The sequence below is a fragment of the Trichosurus vulpecula genome, chromosome 6 (assembly GCF_011100635.1).
Source record: "Trichosurus vulpecula isolate mTriVul1 chromosome 6, mTriVul1.pri, whole genome shotgun sequence".
NCBI classification, from domain to species: Eukaryota; Metazoa; Chordata; class Mammalia; order Diprotodontia; family Phalangeridae; genus Trichosurus; species Trichosurus vulpecula.
Window position 1 is genome coordinate 155,224,718 of NC_050578.1, and position 19,714 is coordinate 155,244,431.

The window sequence follows — 19,714 nt, forward strand, 5'->3', positions numbered from 1 at the left end:
AGCAGCAAAACATTGGAAATTGAGGGGATGCCCGTCAGTTGGGGAGTGACTGAATAACCTGTGCTATATGAATGTGATTGAATACTACTGTGCAATAAGAAATGACAAGCAGGCAGATTTTAAAAAAACCTGGAAAGACAACATGAACTGATGCTGAATGAAATGAGCAGAACTAGGAGAATATTATACGCTGTAGTAGCAACGTTGATCAACTATGAATGACTTAGCTCTTCTCAGCAATGTAATGATCCAAGACAATTATAAAGTACTCATGATGGAAAATACTATCCACATCCAGAGAAGAAATGATGGACCCTGAATGCAGATCAAGGCATACTGTTTTCACTTTATATTTTTTGTGTTTTTTTCCTTTTAGTCTGTTTCTTCTTTTACAACTGTGACTGATATGGAAATCTGTTTTACATAATTGCACAAATATACTCTATATCAAATTGCTTACTATTTTAGGAAGAGGGGAGGAAAGGGAGGAAGAGAAAAATTTGGAACTCAGAATTTTGTAAAAAATGAATGGTAAAACCAAGTCTTTGAGGGTAGCTTTTTACCAACTATGTACCTTGCCTACCAATGAGAGAACCCAGAATTGAAAAATCCATATAGGTAGAGGAGAATGCTGACGTGTGTCAGAAGGTTGGAGGGTCTAAGAATGTGATGAACAGAAAGACCCCTGATTCTTTGAAGTTTTTTAATAACTTTGGGACATTTCTCATAGGCAGGCGTTCTTAAATCTATTTTGTGCCATGGGCCCTTTTCCCTGTGTGAGGAAGTCTGTTGATTCCTCAGAATAATATGGTTAAATTCATGAAATTAGTTACATTGTGTTATAAAGAAAGCCAATTATCTTGAAATTTATTATTTATAAATTTATAAATTATTATAAATTATTTTATATTATAAATTATTATTAATTTATAAATTATTAGTTATAAATTTATATATTTATAGTTTTTATTTATTTTAATTTATGGAATAAAACAAGCATTTACATAACATAGTATGATAAAAAAAATGATTGTACTCAAAATTGCAAATCTATTATATACAACTTGCTATTCCTTTTAAACTTGTAATAAAGTTGAATGGATGTTAAAAATTGTCTTTTCATATAATTGAAAAAAAAATAAAACATTTTAAAGAAGCAAAGGCAACTGGAAGGGATACATTCAAGGGATTTGGCATCAAAATGGAGGAAAGCTTGCATGGTAGCTAGAAAGGAGTAGGAGGGCCAAGTGAAAAGTTTAAAAATATTTTAATTAGTAATATCTTTTCTGCTTTTCAGCAAAAAATCAGCTTGAATTCTGTTGCCATATGCTCCGAGGAACAATAGATCCAAAAGAACCATCTACCTACGAATTTGTGAAGTTTATAGGAAATTTCAAATCTTTGAACAGTGGTAAGTTCTTAGAGGATTCTTCTTATATGGGAATATTTAATTTGAAGTTAAAAGACTTATATATCATAAATTTATAGTGGCTAACCTCAGCCTAAGCCTGTTCATCAATCTTTACTCCCTTGTTTCCTTGCCATTCTCATTTCCCACAATGAATGTTCTCAATCTTTTCCTCTCTCCTCTCCATACTCCCAGCGCTACACTTAGAGATGATACAGAATTCTACCTGACATGACTTTTCTCAGTTTCCTATAAATCACAGTATCTTCTGCAACCCTTCATTTCTTTCTGATAGAGGGAAGAGGTATACATATTCCACATTAAAGCTTACTGCTATTCTGGTACCTTAGTCCTATTTTCTTCATATACCTCTTCCAGGACCACCTTGTTCTAGGAATTGTTCCCTTCATTTTAGGTATCTTTTTCTTTCCCTACAAGTATGTTCAGGTTTCTGTAAACTCTCCAGGTCCTCTTAACCTTTATATACCATCCAGCTAAAATCCTATCTTTTTCCTCTCTACTACCAAACTTCAAAAAAATTTTATCTATACCTCACTTCTCACCCAGTCTGTGGCTTTGCATAAATTATTTAACTTCTCTGGGCTTCTCATCTGAAAAATGACGTGACTTCTAAAGTCCCAGTTAGCTTTAATTTCCTGTTAGCTTTAATTGTATGGTCCTGTGATCCTCAGCTTCTTACATTCTGGCTTCCAAACTGGATCTTTGCCTCACCCTAAATATTCTATTCAAATTGCTTTCTCATAGGTCACCAATGACCTTTTGGTTGGCCAGTCTAATAGCCTCTTTCCCTTCCTCATCACTCCTCACCTCTGCAGCATTTCATATTGTTCACGATTACTTTCTTGTACATGTTCTCTTCTCCCACGATTCAGATACAGCATATTCTCCGAGGCTTTTCTCCCTACCCTCTCTGTTTCTTCTTTCTGACAGTCTCTGGCATATTTGCTTGGCAGTCTTCTAGATTCTTATGGCTTTAGCTATTAGCCACTTTTAAAAGACTCCCCAGTCTTTTCCCCCATGACTTACATCTCTGTCTGCTTACAGCATGCATCTGTTACATTGTACCAGTAGTACTATAATCAATCAAGTTACTATTTCTCTTACCCCTCAACCTACTTCTCCTTATGCATATATTTCTTAACAGTGACACCAAACTCTAGTTTTTGAGACCTTTGTGTTTCAGAGTGCCCTAGTATATATAGGTCTATGTTATTGTCTGTCTCAGCTATTGGAATTGTCTCCTGCTAGATTTTCCCCCCACTAGTATGCTCTCTATTTCAACCTATTCTTCATATAACTTCCTGACTTATCTTTCTTAGACAGTTATAGCATTCTTGCTCAGAAATTTTTGGTGTTTCCCTTTTGCTTACGAAATGAAATTTAGCCTCTTTTGCCAACCATTCAGGGCCCACCACAAGTAGGTGTCACTCTACCTTTCCATCCTTACCTTATAGTGCTCACCTCCAAATAATGTCCGGGTAAATTGGACTAATGTGTCCCACCCCACATTCCTCCATCTCTATTGTTTTGTTTAGGCTAAACCATGCACCTGGAATATTTTTCCCTTCTCCTTCCCCTGGTGAAATCCTGCCTTTTAAAATTCAATTCAAATTACTTTTTCCTCCATAAAGCCTTCCCTGATCCTATCTGGTAATGACCTTTTCCTCCTCAGACCTCTGTGTTAGAGAGATATTTTATGCCATTCTGATGTTGTTATTTTGGTTTATAGTTATCTGTATATCAATTATTCCTGTAAATAAGGTGGAGCCAGGGCATATAAACTTCTTACTTCCTTTAGCACCCACCACTGTACTCATCTTGCAGCAGGTGGCTAATAAACATTTAATTGAATGGCATTGACAAAGAGAATAAAAATTTTAAAATAGTTGAAATAACTGCTTATATTTTTTTCTTTGTCATTCATTCAGTATCCAGTTCATCACATAATGGTTTTGAAGGAACCATACAACGATCCCATAGGCCTTCATATGAAGACAGAATTTGTTTTGTAGCTACTGTTAGGTTAGCTACACCTCAGTTCATTAAGGTATGTTTAGAATTTTGCTTCCCACATAGGATATAATTTCAGCTTATCATTTGAACTGTCTGCATTATTTCCTATTTCTAGAACAATAAAAACTGACAGAAGTCCATTGAAATCTGTGGAAATCATGAATTTTTGAGTATGCACAATCATAGCATTTCTCAGACAGTTAGTTGTTTAAACCCTATCATTATAATCCAATTATAAAATTTTTCAAGTTATATTAATTTGTATTTATGTGGTATTTTAATGATTATAAAGTTTTATCTTTGCAACAGTCTTGTGAGGTAGTTAGTACAAATACTATCCCATTTCACAACTGAGGAGGCTCAGGCCCAGAGGTTAAATGATTTGCGCTTGGGTCCAAGGGTACTGGGGCTGACACTTTACTGGGTGAAATTCCATCTCTAGTCCTCCTTTTACTGTACCACAGGTGTTGCTTTAGATTCATTGTGGTAAGCTGTATGTATACTTTAGTTGCATATCGCTATTTGTTTATTAGTTTCTGCATTTTTTGAATACCGTCATACTTTTGTAACAGTATAGTTTGCTCTTAGCCCTAGTGAGGCAGAGCCATAGTCTAGATAATCTTGAACAGATGATTTTTTAAAATATTAATCGTACTTTGAAATGCCATCAATAACTTATTTGCTATAAATTTACCTTCTCATTTTATTAGTGAATTATTTCATATTTTATTAATAAATTGAGCTTGCACTTATAGGAAATAGAGCAACTAGAGGTGAGAATAAGATGAACTAGACATATACTAGAAGAAAGGTGAAGGACCAGCCTCCAGATTTAAGATTTAGGAATGTAGTATCTGTGTGACTGGGGACAAGTCAAATCATAATTTTTCAGACCTTATTTTTCTCATGTATAAAATGAGGGGATTGGACTAGATGACTTTTAAGATCCTTCCAGCCCTAAAATTATAGTTCTTGTTTGTCTGAGATAATTCACAATAGAATATCTAAATGGTGATTATCGAGTTTGTTCTACCTGTGATTTGTTAACGGCTCACTGAACAGTTAATGAGTACAAGTGTTTCCTTCAGAAACTAATAGCTTAATCTGCCAATAAAAGGACTTTTTATCTCCTTCTACCTCTCATTCTTACAATGGGTATCTTAACGTTTTAAATCTAGCCCTCGTCTTACTCTGTATTCTCCCAAATATTGGGATAGTAGTTGATCAGTATCCATCAGTCATAACTAACCTTGCCATCATTCCCCCAAAAGCAGTTTGGTGGCAGTTCTGCTGCCAGAAGAACCCTCCATTCATTTTCTTTTCCCATGGCCATGGGCTTTTGGGTTTTGTCCTTACTCTCTTTCCTAACCTAAACCCTATATATGAATAAAGGACTTTAGTGCTTAATGGTAGTGATATTTGATAGCCTTTCCTACTTAGGCCTCATAACCTAACTGTGCTGCTTCTCCATGTACTACAAAATTGTACTGCCCTCTAAACATGTACTTTCCTACATCATAATGTAATCCTCCATAGAAATTCCACCAAGTGCTCACTTTCATCTGATTCCTTTAATCTCTAAGAGATAACACCGGACCATTTCATCTGCTATCTCTTATTCTCAATACGTGCCTTTGCTGAGGTCTTTTAATCCATATCTCATAACCAAATAAGCATTAGAAATGTGCTGTAACCCCACCCTCTTCCCGCCAGTCTGCCAGGCTTACCTTGCCCTAAAATTTTTTGAAATGTTCATTTTTCACACAATGCCAGGTGTGTTTTTATAAGAATATACACAGTTAAGATTATCCTGAATTATTCAGAAAAACATTTCTAAATTACGATGCATTTTATGACTTTTTTTTGCTTATTTATAGGAAATGTGCACTGTTGAAGAACCCAATGAAGAGTTCACATCTAGACATAGTTTAGAGTGGAAATTTCTCTTCCTAGATCACAGGTAGGGCCTATGAAAGAATTTAGGGCAACAGATTTATGTTTTTTGAAGCTAATCAGAATTGACTTTGGAATTTTTACCCATTTTCCAAAAATTATCTGCTAAAAGATTTTACTAGCTATGTGATTTTATCAAAATAAGGTAATATTGCTTTTTTTTTTTAACATGTACAATCTAGGGCACCTCCCATAATAGGATATTTGCCATTTGAAGTTCTGGGGACATCAGGGTATGATTACTATCATGTGGATGACCTAGAAAATTTGGCAAAATGTCATGAACATTGTAAGTAGATGTTAATATTTTCCTGTATTCATAACTGTTTTCTCAACTGTTGAAATCCTGCTTTAATAATAAAGGGTAAGAGGAAGTTACTATAATGTAACAGTTTTTAATATCTGAATAAAAAGGAATGGAGAATTTTGCTGCATATTTATATTTGCATTGAGGTTAGTAGATAAGGGCCATCATAAATGATAATGTTCATTTTCTGTTATTGTAATGTTGAATAGCATATCATGCATATTATATAATGAACAAGAACCTTTCTAATAATTTGTAAATTATACCTTTAGGATGAGGTTAAGAAAATTCTTTTGAAAGTTGAAATGGCTTTTTAGGCTGATTAGTACCACTGAGTAAAATACCATGTCATGAAATTTCGGTTTGTGAAGGCATAGAAGATTCACTGAGAGAATCCACCAATATACGTATTTTCTTTGCTTCTGATTTTTAAAAATAGTGTGTTAATATTGTTTTATTTTAAAATATAATCTACTGAGATGTCATATTTAATTTTAAAAGCTAAATTTGATGTTTAAGTCTTTATTTCTTTGCCCTGACTAAATAGAGTTCTCTAAATGAAACAGGTTAAATAGCATCTGCTATCCCAGACCTCATAGAAAATTTTGAGTGGTGCACTTTCAGGTGTAAAGAAAATATTATTTACTATTGAATGTTTAGTTTAGGCCAGGGAACTGCCTGCAGGAGAGAACCTATATGGGTCTAACTTCCCAGTTCAGTTTGATTAGCATAAATCCACAGTGTGCATGCTTGTTTGATTTGAAGTCAATTGTTTATTAAAAAACACACAAGACTGGACCTCTCTTGACTGTGTGTATGTATGCACATGTGTATGTGTTTTATGTATATATAATTTTGAGGTAATTAATAGGTTAAGTGCTTTGGAAGGTACGTTAATTGCTTGAATCACTAAATTACCTCAGGGGAGTGGTTTGTTTTTGACTGAATCACTCTAGGTGGCAGAGTTGGTGGAAGTTGATTCTGCATAGATCTTTTCAGAAAGTATAAGCTTTTGGGTAAAAACTATTCCTAATAATTGAATTGTGTTTTTTTGTCTCCTCTAGTAATGCAATATGGGAAAGGCAAGTCCTGTTATTATAGGTTCCTCACAAAAGGGCAACAGTGGATTTGGCTTCAAACTCATTACTATATTACCTATCATCAGTGGAATTCAAGGCCAGAGTTTATTGTCTGTACGCATACTGTAGTGAGGTAATAGTTCTTTTTGAAAGTCCTATATAATAGTTAATAATAATTTTAGTAACACTGTTAATTAAAATGAAATAAAATGTGTTTTATGGTTTTTAAATCACCAATTTTTAAAAATCACCAGTTTTGGCAAACTTACAGAAGTAATGAAAAATATCTTAAAAGTATAGTCATTGTAATTACATTTTGCAACTAATGGCAGAAAGTACAACATGTGTATGCAGAAATCAACTAGATGTACTTTTAGAATTAAAACTGGGGAAATTTTCAGTAATAACTTTCTCTTCATTTACCTACTGTTTAATTAGTAATAGTTTTCAGCAATATGTAAACTTTGGGTTATCTAAGAAAAGTACTGTTTTTGAAAGGGGAGTAAAAACTATAGATGTGGTTTTGATGTTATATTTTGTAAAGAAAAGATCATAGAAATAGTTCACTGGCGACCAAGCAAAGACCAAAAGTAAATGTTTTAAATGATCAGAACTACAGTATAATATGTCCTTACATTTTTGTCTCCCTTTTTAGTTATGCAGAAGTTAGGGCTGAAAGACGACGAGAACTTGGTATTAAGGAGTCTCTTCCTGAGATATCAGCTGATAAAGTATGTTCCTTAACATTTGTAACAAATCAGTGCCTTTTCACTCATTATAATCATTATGAAATATTAAAATTATTTTACTTTTATGTTCCTCAGTTTTCCTGTTTATAAAATGAAAATGGCTCAGTGCAAAAAGCTGGAAATGATGATTAGATCATAACTCATTAGGAAGAGATTCAGTACTTGAATTGAGGGAGGGTGGGGCTATTGTTATCTGCCACCTGTTGAGATTTGGTGAAATGTGATAGGAGTCAGGAGTGTAAGAAGATACTATTATTAATTAAATTATCTTCTACACTTACTACTGTGTAACCCTGGTCAAGTCACTTAACCTCTGTTTGCCACACTTTCCTCACCTGTAAAATGGAGATGATAACAGCACCTACCTGGAAAAGGATCCAGTGAGATATCTTTAAAAAGTGCTTAGCACAGAGCCTTTCATGTAGTTCCCTTCACTTTCACTGCTTCCCTTCCTTAAAGGCAGGGCATCTGAAATGTTTGATAAAAACATTCATGTCTTAGAGGAAAAATTAGCTAAAAAGAAGGTCCTTTCAATTAGAAATGTCCATGCATCTTTCCAGAGAAGAAGAAGACTTGACATGGAAGTTTCTCCGGATGTGAGGGATATCTATGATACCTGAGAAGGATTGCCTCCATTTGACTTCCCTTTCTCCAACTTCATTTTTCATGCTTTCTGTATTCCCCTTGGATGCTACTTATCCCTTTGTGTTGTTACTCCTTGGAAACGTCAGCCTTTTTGTGTGTGTAGGGGAGGGTGATTTTTATCATCTTCATCACTGTTAATTATGTTTACAAACACTAATGGGATAAGGGAAAGAATTTGGTAACATCACAAATGAGATAAATTCCTAACAATTTTTCAGGTAATAGGATCATAGGTTTGGAGCTGAAAGGAACCTAATCTAGCCCCCTCATTTGATGTTATCTTCTGTTTCAAGAGCAACCTCTCAACTCAAGCTCAAGACACTGTGGTTCTGCACTCCTAAAGCCATAGCTTAAAAGCATCAGCCAGCATACTTACCTTTAATAGGCATTTTGCTGAGATGGGGTTGTACAAACAACAGTGACAGAACATTCCCTTCATAAATCTGGAGATAACCTCTCATGATTATGCACATGATTATGCACATGATAACCTCTCATGATTATCGGTAGGCAGAGAGCAAACATATGTTAGATGACACTAGTAGAGAAGCACAGATGTGGGGAACGTTCATGTCCACGTAACTCATATCTCTGGCACTGTAAGCCCCTTGATGTCCTTTCCTTACTCCTGGTGTCTGTTCTGTTCCCATTATCTCTGTTGGGGAAGTCATCAGCTGGACCTACACCTGCCCTGGTCCAGAGTTTGCTTTCTGACTTCCACAGCTAATTCTTTCTTCAATCTATAATGGTCTCTCTGCTGTCATGAATTACACTTCTCAAGGCTGTCTCCTTCCTGGACTCTTCATTTAGAATATATGTTTTGCTTTTGAGAGGGACTACCAAGCATGTGAGCCAACTGTTTGCCCAGCCAATGGATAGCTTCCTTCTAAAGCTTTACTGAATATCTTCATACCTTGGAAAGGAGTTATGAAGTATAAACACTTATTTTCACTTCATTTAAGACTGAACACTTCATTTTCTGTTATCTTCCCAATATGCCCTATGATTATATCAACTGGACTGTCAGAAAAGCAATTGATGGCGCAGCTAGGTGGTGCAGTGAGTAGAGCACCGGCCCTGGAGTCAGGAGGACCTGAGTTCAAATGCAGCCTCAGACACTTGACACACTAGCTGTGTGGCTTTGGGCAAGTCACTTAACCCCAACTGCCCTGCCTTCCCCCCTCAAAAAGATATACTACAAAAAAAATAAAAGCAATCGATAGGCTGTGTCCTGATCACCTCTCCTCCCCTCCCCACACATATAAAGGAGAAAACTGAGGCCTAGTGAGGTTAAGTGACTTGCTCAGGATCTACTAAGTGATCTTTGATTTCCACAAATGTTTGAAGGCAGCAAGATATCTATTTTCTCTTTTTAGAGAAAAGAAAAACAAATTCCTAATAACAAAAATGCAAAGTAGATTTTCTCATTGGTTGTATGCAAAAGTATAAATGTCTCGTTCTGCACCTTAAATCTGTTTCATCTTGGTCAGGTGGTAGTTAGTATGTTTTATTATGTCCTCTGGAAACTCAGATAGTTAAGACATTATTGACTGATATAGTATTGATCATGGTTCTTACAGCTTTCAAAGTTGTTTGTCTTTACAGTATTGTTACTGTATAAATTGGTTTTCCTTAATTAGTTCATTATTTCAATCATCAGCTTATAAAAGACTTCAGAATTGTTCATTTTTGTAATATTGACGTTACAGTATAAATTGTTCTTCTAGTTTTGCTTACTGCATGGTATAAATTCATTTTTGTTTTTCATCTTTGAAATGGTCTATTTCCTGATTTCTTACAGCACAGCAGTATTCCATTACATTCATAACCACAACTTAATCAGCCATTTTTCAACTGATCTCTTTAGTTCCCAGTTTTTTGCCACCGTAAAAAATGCTGTATGTGTAGGACCTTTCCCTCTTTTTTTAAAAACAAATCTTTTTTTGTGTAGAGGCCTAACTGAACCAAAGAGGACACACTGTTTAGTAACTTTTTGTTTCTAATTCCAAATTGCTTTTCAGAATTTTCGTACCAGTCATAGGTCCACCAGCAGTGCATCATTGTACCTGTTTACTTGCAGCCCTCCAACATTTACCATCTTCCTTTTTTGTCTTCTTTGTTAAAAGAGAAAAAGAGAACTATAGACTAATATCGCTAATGAATATTGATGGAAAATTTTTAAATACAATATTGGCAAAGGAGCTAAAGCAACATATCTGAATGATTATATACTGTGACCAGTTTGGATTTGTAACAGGAATGTGGAGTTAGTTTAATAATAGGAAATTATAATTTTAATTAACCATATTAATAACAAAATCACTTAAGAATTTATTATTATATCAATAGATGCAGAAAAAGCTTTTGACAAAATACAAAGCTCATTTCTGTTAAAACACTAGGGAAACATAAGAATATATGAACCATTCCTTAAGATAATAAATAGCATATATCTAAAATCAAGAGTTACCATTATACATAACAGAAATAAACTAGAATACTTTCCAATAAAATCATGAATGAACAAAAATGTCCATTGTTACCCCTTCTGTTTGACATAGTACTTAGAAAAGTATAGGTAAAGAAGAAGCAAAATTTTCACTTTTTTTAGGTAATAGGATGATGACTTAAAGAACCCCATAATTGTCAACTAAAAATTAACTGAAGCAATAAGCGACTTAAGCAGATTTTTCAGGATATAAAATAAGTCCACACAAATAATCAGCATGTCTGTATGGTGCCAATAAAACTTAGCAGGAAGAGACAGAAATTCCACTTAAAATAATTGTAGAAGTAAAAGAAAATAGAATAATTACAGAATGTATTAAATATTTAGGGGTCTACCTATCAGGATAACATGAAAACTATGTAAATATAACTGCAAAGCATAGATTATAAAAATAAAGACAGACCTAAATAATTGGGAGAAATATTAATTGTTTATGGATAAGATGAGCCAGAATAGTAAAAATGACAATACTACATAAATTCATTTACTTATTCAGTATTATACCAATCAAGCTACCAAAGAACTAAATAAAATAAAAATAAATATAGAATTAAGATTTAAAATTAATGAAATTTGTGTGGTGGCAAAAAAGAATCTCAGAGAAATAATCAAAAAATTGAGAGTGAAGAGGGCCTACCAGTACCAAATGTCAATCTAAAGTCTGGACACATAGGCAAAAATGCATATTTTCAAGAAATGAAATGAATGAAATTTTCAACAGCATTTCATTTAATTGGAATATTAACAAATAACATCTACAATATGATTTCCAACATTTCTGATGCAAAGGGTTGAAGTGCTTTGCCAGATTCATGTGATCTCAATGCAGTAACTTCACATTGCTGCCAACTGCCTATGTGTGAACACCCTGTATAAAATAGGATTTTCAAAACAAATTTGTATTGGTTAAAAAATAAAGACTAATCAGTGGAACAGATTAGGTATGTATATATCCACTACCATAGTATTTCTAAACACAAAGACAGTGGCTGCTGGGAAAGTGAATAACTTGACACAGACCTCTAGGAAAATTGGACAGCAATATGGAAAGGCTTAAATTTAGACCAACACGACTTCACATTTTATGCCGTGAAAAGCTTCAGTTGGATTGGTGACCTATATTAGAGAAATGTGGAAAAAAATTATCTCTCAGATTGATGGATAAAATAAAAATCCATTACCAAACAAGAGACAGATAAGATCTCAGAAGATAAAATAGATGATTTTGATTCCAGAAGATTAAAAAGTTGCTATAGAAACAAACCCAGTACAGCTAAGAGTAAAAGGGAGGCAGTGAACTGTGAAATGTCCCTGATAACGGTCACATTTCCAAGATATAAAAGGAACTGATCAAATTTAGTTGACAAATGGTCTAAGGATGTGAACTATTAGTTTTCAAGGCAAGAAACCCAGACTGCCCATAGCCATATGAAAAGTGCTCCAGAATATTGCTGATTATAAGAGTGCAAATGAAAGCAGTTATGAGATTCATTTCACACCCATGATATTATCCTCTGTCAAACTTTTAGACTTTTAAACTAATCTCTCTGTGATGTATAAAATGGTAATAATGATGTTTGTCCCCTGCTTTATATGTGAGAGCTAATGTTTTGAATTCTTTGGAGAAAGGTCTGCTTTGCTAATGAGTGAAAAAGTAGCAGAATTTTTAAAATATATTTTTCAGAATGAATTGTGTTTGCCTTTGAAACAAATCACAATAGGGTGCTTATTCTGAAAATTTTTGTATGTCTCTTTAGAGCCAAGACTCTGGATCTGATAATCGTATTAACACTGTTAGTCTCAAAGAAGCGTTAGAAAGATTTGATCACAGCCCAACTCCTTCTGCTTCATCCAGGAGTTCAAGGAAGTCATCTCATACTGCAGTGTCAGATCCTTCCTGTAAGTATTGCAAAATAAAAGCAGGTCCCTTCTTCAAAGAATATTAACATATTTTTTCTTCTCACCTCATTTTTCACAATGGTATATTTGTAAAGCTATCTTTATTTTAAAAGATTGTTGTGTGAAGATAATGTATGGATTTGAAGAGTTAGGTAGAACTTAAATTTGTTTTTTAATCAAATGTCTCTAATAAATAAAATCATGTTGTTCATTCGTGTCCAGTTCTTTGTGACCCCATTCGGGATTATCTTGGCACAGATACTGAAGTGGTTTGCCATTTCCTTCCTTTACAGATGAGGAAACTGTGGCAAACAGGGTTAAGTGACTTGTCCAGGTTCACACAACTAGCAAGTGTCTGAAGCTGCATTTGAACTCTGGTCTTCCTGACTTGAGGCCCAGTGCCTCTATCCATTGTGCCACCTAGCTGCCCTAATTAAAATCACAAATGTTTATATTTCTCATATAGATAGATAGATAGATAGATAGATAAACCTTACTATTAAATAGGAAGAAAATTTCTCAGTTTTTTAAAGAATAATCTCTTAGGTCACCAGTTAAATACTTTTAAAGTATTGATTTTTCCCATTACCCATTCCAAAAAGAAAATGTTTGCTTCCCTTACAGGTAGGGACAACAAATGTTAGATGTTTATTTTTTACAACTTATCTCCAGTAGCCTTAGAAATTTTATATACCATTTAGAATGTATTGACCACAAGAAGACAACTGTATAGGTTTCATAGAATCTGCAAACATGTTTTCATAATGAAGTTTTTTTTCTTCTTAGAATATTTCATATGTTGCTTAAAAAGAATAGAAATGATAGGGAAAAAAGCATTCCATAATTATTATGCTTAAATTTAAGTATCCAAAAATTAATTTGTATTAAAACTTTTTTCACTGAAAGATATTTTGAAATGAATGTTTGAAAATTTTTACAAAGTAAATTCTAGTGAAATGTTATTCTTTTGCTTTTTAATACCAGCAACACCAACAAAGATTCCAACGGATAACAGCACTCCTCCCCGACAGCATTTACCTGGACATGAAAAAATAACTCAAAGGAGGTCATCATTTAGTAGTCAGGTAAAGTTTTTAGTGAATAATTTTCTTATAAACATTCACACAGATAAATATCAAGAAGATCCATGGTACTCGTTCACTATTCTTTCAAAAGACATAAAGATAGAGCTACTAACATCTCATTTACTTGGAGACCAAATGTTTTGTGAAATATTTTCCATGAAAAATATTAAAATTATTTTAAGTAAAAAAATATAGGTTATCTTATTGTGAGAAAACAGTTTAAAGCTGAGGGTTCTTAAAATCTGAGTTTAGGTAGCTTTCATTTTAAAGGAATGTTTATTTCAGGTGGAAGTGTTGACGTGAAAAAAAAACCCAAATCAATGTTTTCGTTGTTGTTGTTTTTTCCCTAGTCCCTAAATTCTCAGTCTGTTGGTCAGTCTTTAGCACAGCCAATGATGTCTCCAGGTACAACTTTACAAATTCAACAAGGAATGTCACAGGTATGAAAATGATTTTTGGTTTTCTTTGATTATTTTAAATGAATTGTATTCAGGCTAATAATTATACTTTTGGAATTTAAAGTTTTTGTAACTAGTTTATTTATAAGCATAGTTGAGGTGGAAAAAATATAGTTGTTTTTTCTTCTTCCAGCTTAGAAAAGGCAGTTGAATAGCTGTTTAGTTTGAAAAGATACTGAGACTAGTGAAATAGTTAAAAAATACTACGTGTTGCCTTACACATCGTAAATGTTCATTATGTAACTGAATAAATGATCCTCATTTCCAATTTTATATTTACTGTCTCTGAAATAGCTTGAATTTTCAAGACATTCTGAAGATTTGAAAGACAAAACTCCAGTTGTTTTTTACATCCATTTCTCTGTGACAAACCATGAATAATCAATAGGCAATCTGCTGAACATGTAAAAGAAATGATAATTTGCATTCACATTTTTGGCAGGGAGAGAGAGAAGTACATACTGGAGTTGTTAACAGAACTAGTTATAGTTCACCTTTAATTTCTCAGTGGATAGAGGGCTGGGTTTGGAGTTGGGAAGACCTGAGTTCAAATACATGTGGTCTCAGACACTAACTGTTTAACTATGGGCAAGTCATTTAATTTCTGCCTACCTTAATTTACTCATCTGTAAAATGGAGGTAATAGCACCTGCCTCCTAGAGTTGTGAGGATAAAATGAAATAATAGTTGTCAAGTGTTTTTGCAAACTTTAAAAAGCTAGTTAAAAGCTAGTTATAAAGCTAGTTAAAAATGCTAGTTATTATTATTAAGTGCCTAGTTGTAATCGAGTAGTTATTGGATTATATAGTCCCTTGCTACTTCTGCATCTACTTTTGATCTGTCACATTTCCACTGAGTGGTGTTAACCCCAGAAGGAAAGATACCTGACATTCAAGCTTCATTATTTTGATGGGCAGTTGAACCAGTGATCTTTAATATTTAGAATATAGTGTTAATGGAGCCAGGGTCACTGGTTATAGATCTACTAAGCCCACATAGCTCCTTATTTTTCCCTAGATTAAAAAAGCACGAAAGTTCTAGCTTCATCCTACACTTGAGGGCAGTTGGTTATGGGGGAACTGAATGTGATGGGGATGTTGTAGGAGTTGTTTCTCACTCACTGCACCTTGCCCCTGAGCTTTCATCTGATTCTGTGATTTCATTGTGGGGCCTTAGGCCTTTAACTAGAAAGCTGATTCCAAGAGTCAATATTGCCTTAGATAGCATAATTTTTAGGCCTAGTCACTTTTTCTAAGCAAATCATTTGAATTTTAGAGCTATCAGAATTATATTGGCACAAAAATAACAGAATCCTTACTGATTGATGTTATATTTAATAATTAAGAGAATATACTTTAGAGCAAAATTTAAATAAATAACAGATTTGTGCATCCTGACTGTCAAGTAACCATTAAGTCTTTCTTACTTCAGCTCACTTCTGAGAACTGGAGAGCATTCTGGGCCAAGTTTGCTTAGAGTGTTTTTTCTTTATGGCTATAATTCAACTCTTGAGTAAAGACCTGCTGCTTTGTCCTGTGGCTCTTCCAGCCCCTGCTTCTGGGCATTTTAAAAAATTCTGCAAGTAGATTTTTATCTAATTTATGTGGTATGTGAAAAAAGCATGGGTTCTGGAGTCAGAGATCCTCAGTTCAGATCTTACCTTTCCCGCTCTCAGTGCCAGTGTGACTCCTTGAGCCTCAGACTCATCATCTGTAAAATGAAGAAGCTGTGCTGTGTGGGTCTGTGGTCCCTCTAGATTTATGATCCCACCACTAGTAGAGAGCTCTGTGCTGCTAGTGAGCCCTAGAACACCTTTCCGTGACTACATTCTCTTTCCCTTCACATAGCATTTAGCTGTTTGGCAGTCCTCTTCTCGGCATTGCTGACTCCCAGGAGGGACATGTTATTTGACTTACACTTTAAGCTTCTTAGAGGATCTCATAATTCTTAAAACAACAACTACCACCAAAAAACTCTCCAAAACTGGGTCCAAAACATTATTGAGTATTATCAGAGTCCTGGAAAGTTTTCTGGCTCTCTTTATTGTAACTCTGTCAGATATACTCCAATTTGGAAGTTTTGCTTGATAGTCAAAATGTGATTTTTGTTTCTTTTCAAATTTATCATTGCTTCGTTATATTAATATTACATATACGAGCATAAAATGCACATAATTCATTAGCATGAGCTAAAATATCCAATGAATACATTGATTATACTATAAATTTTTGAATAATATTGTCATTAAAAAAATTTAGTTACAATTTTTATTAGCATCAGGTCCATAAAGTACTCATTCTGAGGGTTTAACATAATTTTTACAGATTTCTTTAAGCATTTAGTCATATTTTTTCAGTGCAGTTTTAGAATGCTTAATATGTATTGATTAACTCTTTTAAAACTGTTAACAAAAGGTTACTTGGGTGTAAAATGTCCTATTATTTCTACCATAGGAATAGGGATTGGGACTGGACATGTGCTAAGATGACCTGCTGCTGAGGGAGTTGTGGGGAGAAGGGTGGTGAGTGCAGGAGATCCTAAAAAGTCCCAAGTGAGATGACTCAGATTAATATGAAATTGGTAGATATTTAAAAAAAAAATAAACATACAGTACAACATAGATAATTCTAATTTGTGGTTTTTCTAAGTCAGTATTCAGTCTACAGGGTTCTGTGTCTCTTTGAGTTTGAAGTTATTGATGTAGGGAGCTCCTGCTGAGGAAACTCCCTCTACAAATACCCTCTTTCTCTATAACTCCTATACTTAGAGCACTGAAGCGTTAAGTGACTTGCCCAGGGTCACATGGCCACTATGGGTCAGAGGTGACCTACTTGAGAAGTCTCACTCAGGTTTTTGTGACTTGGAGGCCAGTTCTCTATCTCTGTCTCATGGTGCTTCTCATTTCTGTTGTATGTAGAAACAAAAGTTACATGATTTGTCTAAAACCTTACCTGTAAGCAATGATTAAAATGTGCCATTTTGGCTCTTTTTTTCTTTTACTTCTTGATGTTACCATTTTTTATTAATATTTAATTGAAATCCCCTAAGTTATAAAAGCAGAATTTTAAAAAATAGGCAGTCTACTTTATTCTTTTATAAAAATATTTATCCATCAGATAACATACATCCCATTGCTTCTCTAAATATTCCTTTAAAAAGGTAATTTTTTTTACAAAGAAGATGTAGTCCCTTCTGTTTCTATTAAGGTTTTTTGCACCTCTAGTGTTGTATAAGGTAGTCCCCACTTTTTGGCACAATGTGTTCCTTGGGACAAAATCTTAAAATGCATGTGTGTAATGTTTCTTGACTTTATGGATGCTGTTGCCTTCATCTGTTTGGCTCTTAGCAAGAAGGCAATGAAGAAGCTGGTAAAGGTGGGAGGAAATAAAGTAACCTTTCCTTTAGGCAACATTAAACAAGCAAAACAGCAAAATCAGAAATGGCAACAAATGGGAACTGCCTCCCTCCATAATGTTATGTCAGAAGAAATGTATCTTTGATTATATTTTTATTATGATTGGAAGGTTTTACAGTTCCTCATTTGGTTCTTATTAACATTACTTATCTGAGAGCAAAGTCTTGGTAACAGTGACTCAGCCCAATATAGCAGTTTATCAAATTAAGCTTTGATTCCTCTGCTACCACGACTCTAAATGGTGCATATGCTTTGTTTACGCCAAAAAGAAATGAAAGAATTATGTAAAACATTTGCAAACCTTCAAGTACTATAGAAATATGAGTTAGTATTATAATATTTTAGCAACTAAATAGGGACTTTTTTAAAGCATTTTATGTGACAAGAGTAGTTATGCTTTCAGTTAACAGCTGGTTTTCACTGGCATACATAACTGGTAGGGACAATTTACTTATTCTATAATCGTAGGGATTAAGTAGTTCTGAAATATCTGATTTCTTTATGGTACTTCAGCCCATGTTTCAGTTTTCAGCTCAGTTGGGAGCCATGCAGCACCTAAAAGATCAGCTGGAGCAACGGACCCGGATGATAGAGGCAAATATTCACCGACAACAAGAAGAACTCAGAAAAATCCAAGAACAGCTGCAAATGGTTCATGGTCAAGGGCTACAAGTAAGTTACAGTTAAGTTTGACTTCCAGCATTTATGAATCTTTTCATTCACATGCCAGAGAGAGAGAGACAGAGTGTGTGTGTGTTTGTGTGTGTGTGTGTGTGTGTGTGTGTGTGTGTGTGTGTGTGTGTGTGTGTAAGAAAAAGATACACTCTTGGCATAAATAGACTTATTGACCATAAGGTGCAAGTAAAATACTTCATTTTCTAAAGTGAATTCAATAATCAGTCATGCAACGAGCGGTTATTAAGAGCCTACTCTGTGCTAGGCACTGGAGATATAAAGACAAAAAATGAACAGTTTTACTCTTCGGGAACTTATCTTCTATCAGAGGAGACAACATATATATCTAAGAATAAGTTTTTGTTGTTTGGTCATTTCAGTTGTGTCTGACTCTTCATGACTGCATTTGGGGTTTTCTTGACAAGGATACTGGAGTGGTTACCCATTTCTAGCTCATTTTACACGTGAAAAACTGAGTCAAACAGGGTTAAGTGATTTGCCCAAGATCACACATCTAGTAACTGTCTGAGGCGGGATTTGAACTCCTTGAAGATGAGTCTTCCTGACTCTAGTTGGGCACTCTATCCACTGTGCCTCCTAGCTGCCTAAGAATAAATACCAGATAAACAGTGAGGTAGAACACTAATGGTTGGGGCTATCATAAAAGGTCCATTGTTTCTAGAGTTCATTATGTTAGCCTTGTCCCAGATTCATGTTATATATTAACCCAAAGAATCTGCCATTTTGGCCTTCTAAATTTAAGTCAATGTTGAAAACATTTTAACAAATCAGAACTATAGGCAAATCCGTGGGACTTTCTATTGGGAAGACCTCCCTCTAGGTCAGATCTTCTTAATGTTTTTTGTGTCATGGATCTCTTGGGCAGTCTGGTGAAGTCTGTGGATCCATTCTCAGAATGTTTTTAAATGCATAAAAATCAAATACATAAATTTACAGAGGAAATCTAAAGTTAGTGAAAATAAAGATATAATTTATTTCCCATGTAAGTCTATGAACTCCTTGAAATCTACCCGTAGATCTGTTAGGGAGGTCTGTGGATGCCAGGTTAAGAGTTGATATGAATCAGTCCATTAATTGTCATTCTTTGGGGTCTGTTCATCCATTCAGCCAAATTTTAGATTGACCTGTCTGAGCCGCTCATCGCTCTCCATCTTCTAAGATGAAGCAACTGAGGCTCAAAGAAGTTGTCACATGCCCTTGTACATATGACTTACAGAAAGTTTCCTAATTAGAATCCAACCCCAGATCTAAATACAAGTTCACAACTTTTCCTCCTACATTTTGGCTGCCTACCTCTACTCTCCTTCAGATACATTTTGGATTCATTTCAAAGTTTCAAACAACTGGTTTAGAAAGTAGCATTTGAACATACCCCTTAAGCCTATAATTAAGTAATAACATTGAAACATAAATGATGGCAATTTTTTTTCTTCTCCCAAGACTATAAAATTAGTTTTGTTTAAAGAAATCCAATTTA

General features: G+C 34.4%; 1 protein-coding gene across 7 annotated transcripts in view; it reads left to right on the forward strand.

Annotated features, from left to right (window-relative positions):
- Positions 1-19,714, forward strand: part of CLOCK (clock circadian regulator) — a 116,364-nt gene that overhangs the window by 81,141 nt on the left and 15,509 nt on the right. For 6 of the 7 annotated variants that reach the window (XM_036763264.1, XM_036763265.1, XM_036763261.1 and 3 more), the window contains 10 exons: positions 1,298-1,411; positions 3,358-3,476; positions 5,320-5,402; positions 5,578-5,684; positions 6,767-6,914; positions 7,437-7,512; positions 12,442-12,583; positions 13,568-13,668; positions 14,019-14,108; positions 18,055-18,213. In XM_036763264.1, coding sequence (XP_036619159.1) covers positions 1,298-1,411; positions 3,358-3,476; positions 5,320-5,402; positions 5,578-5,684; positions 6,767-6,914; positions 7,437-7,512; positions 12,442-12,583; positions 13,568-13,668; positions 14,019-14,108; positions 18,055-18,213 — 1,139 coding nt within the window. The remainder of the gene's footprint in view (positions 1-1,297; positions 1,412-3,357; positions 3,477-5,319; positions 5,403-5,577; positions 5,685-6,766; positions 6,915-7,436; positions 7,513-12,441; positions 12,584-13,567; positions 13,669-14,018; positions 14,109-18,054; positions 18,214-19,714) is intronic. The other variant, XM_036763263.1, reaches the window with a different exon arrangement.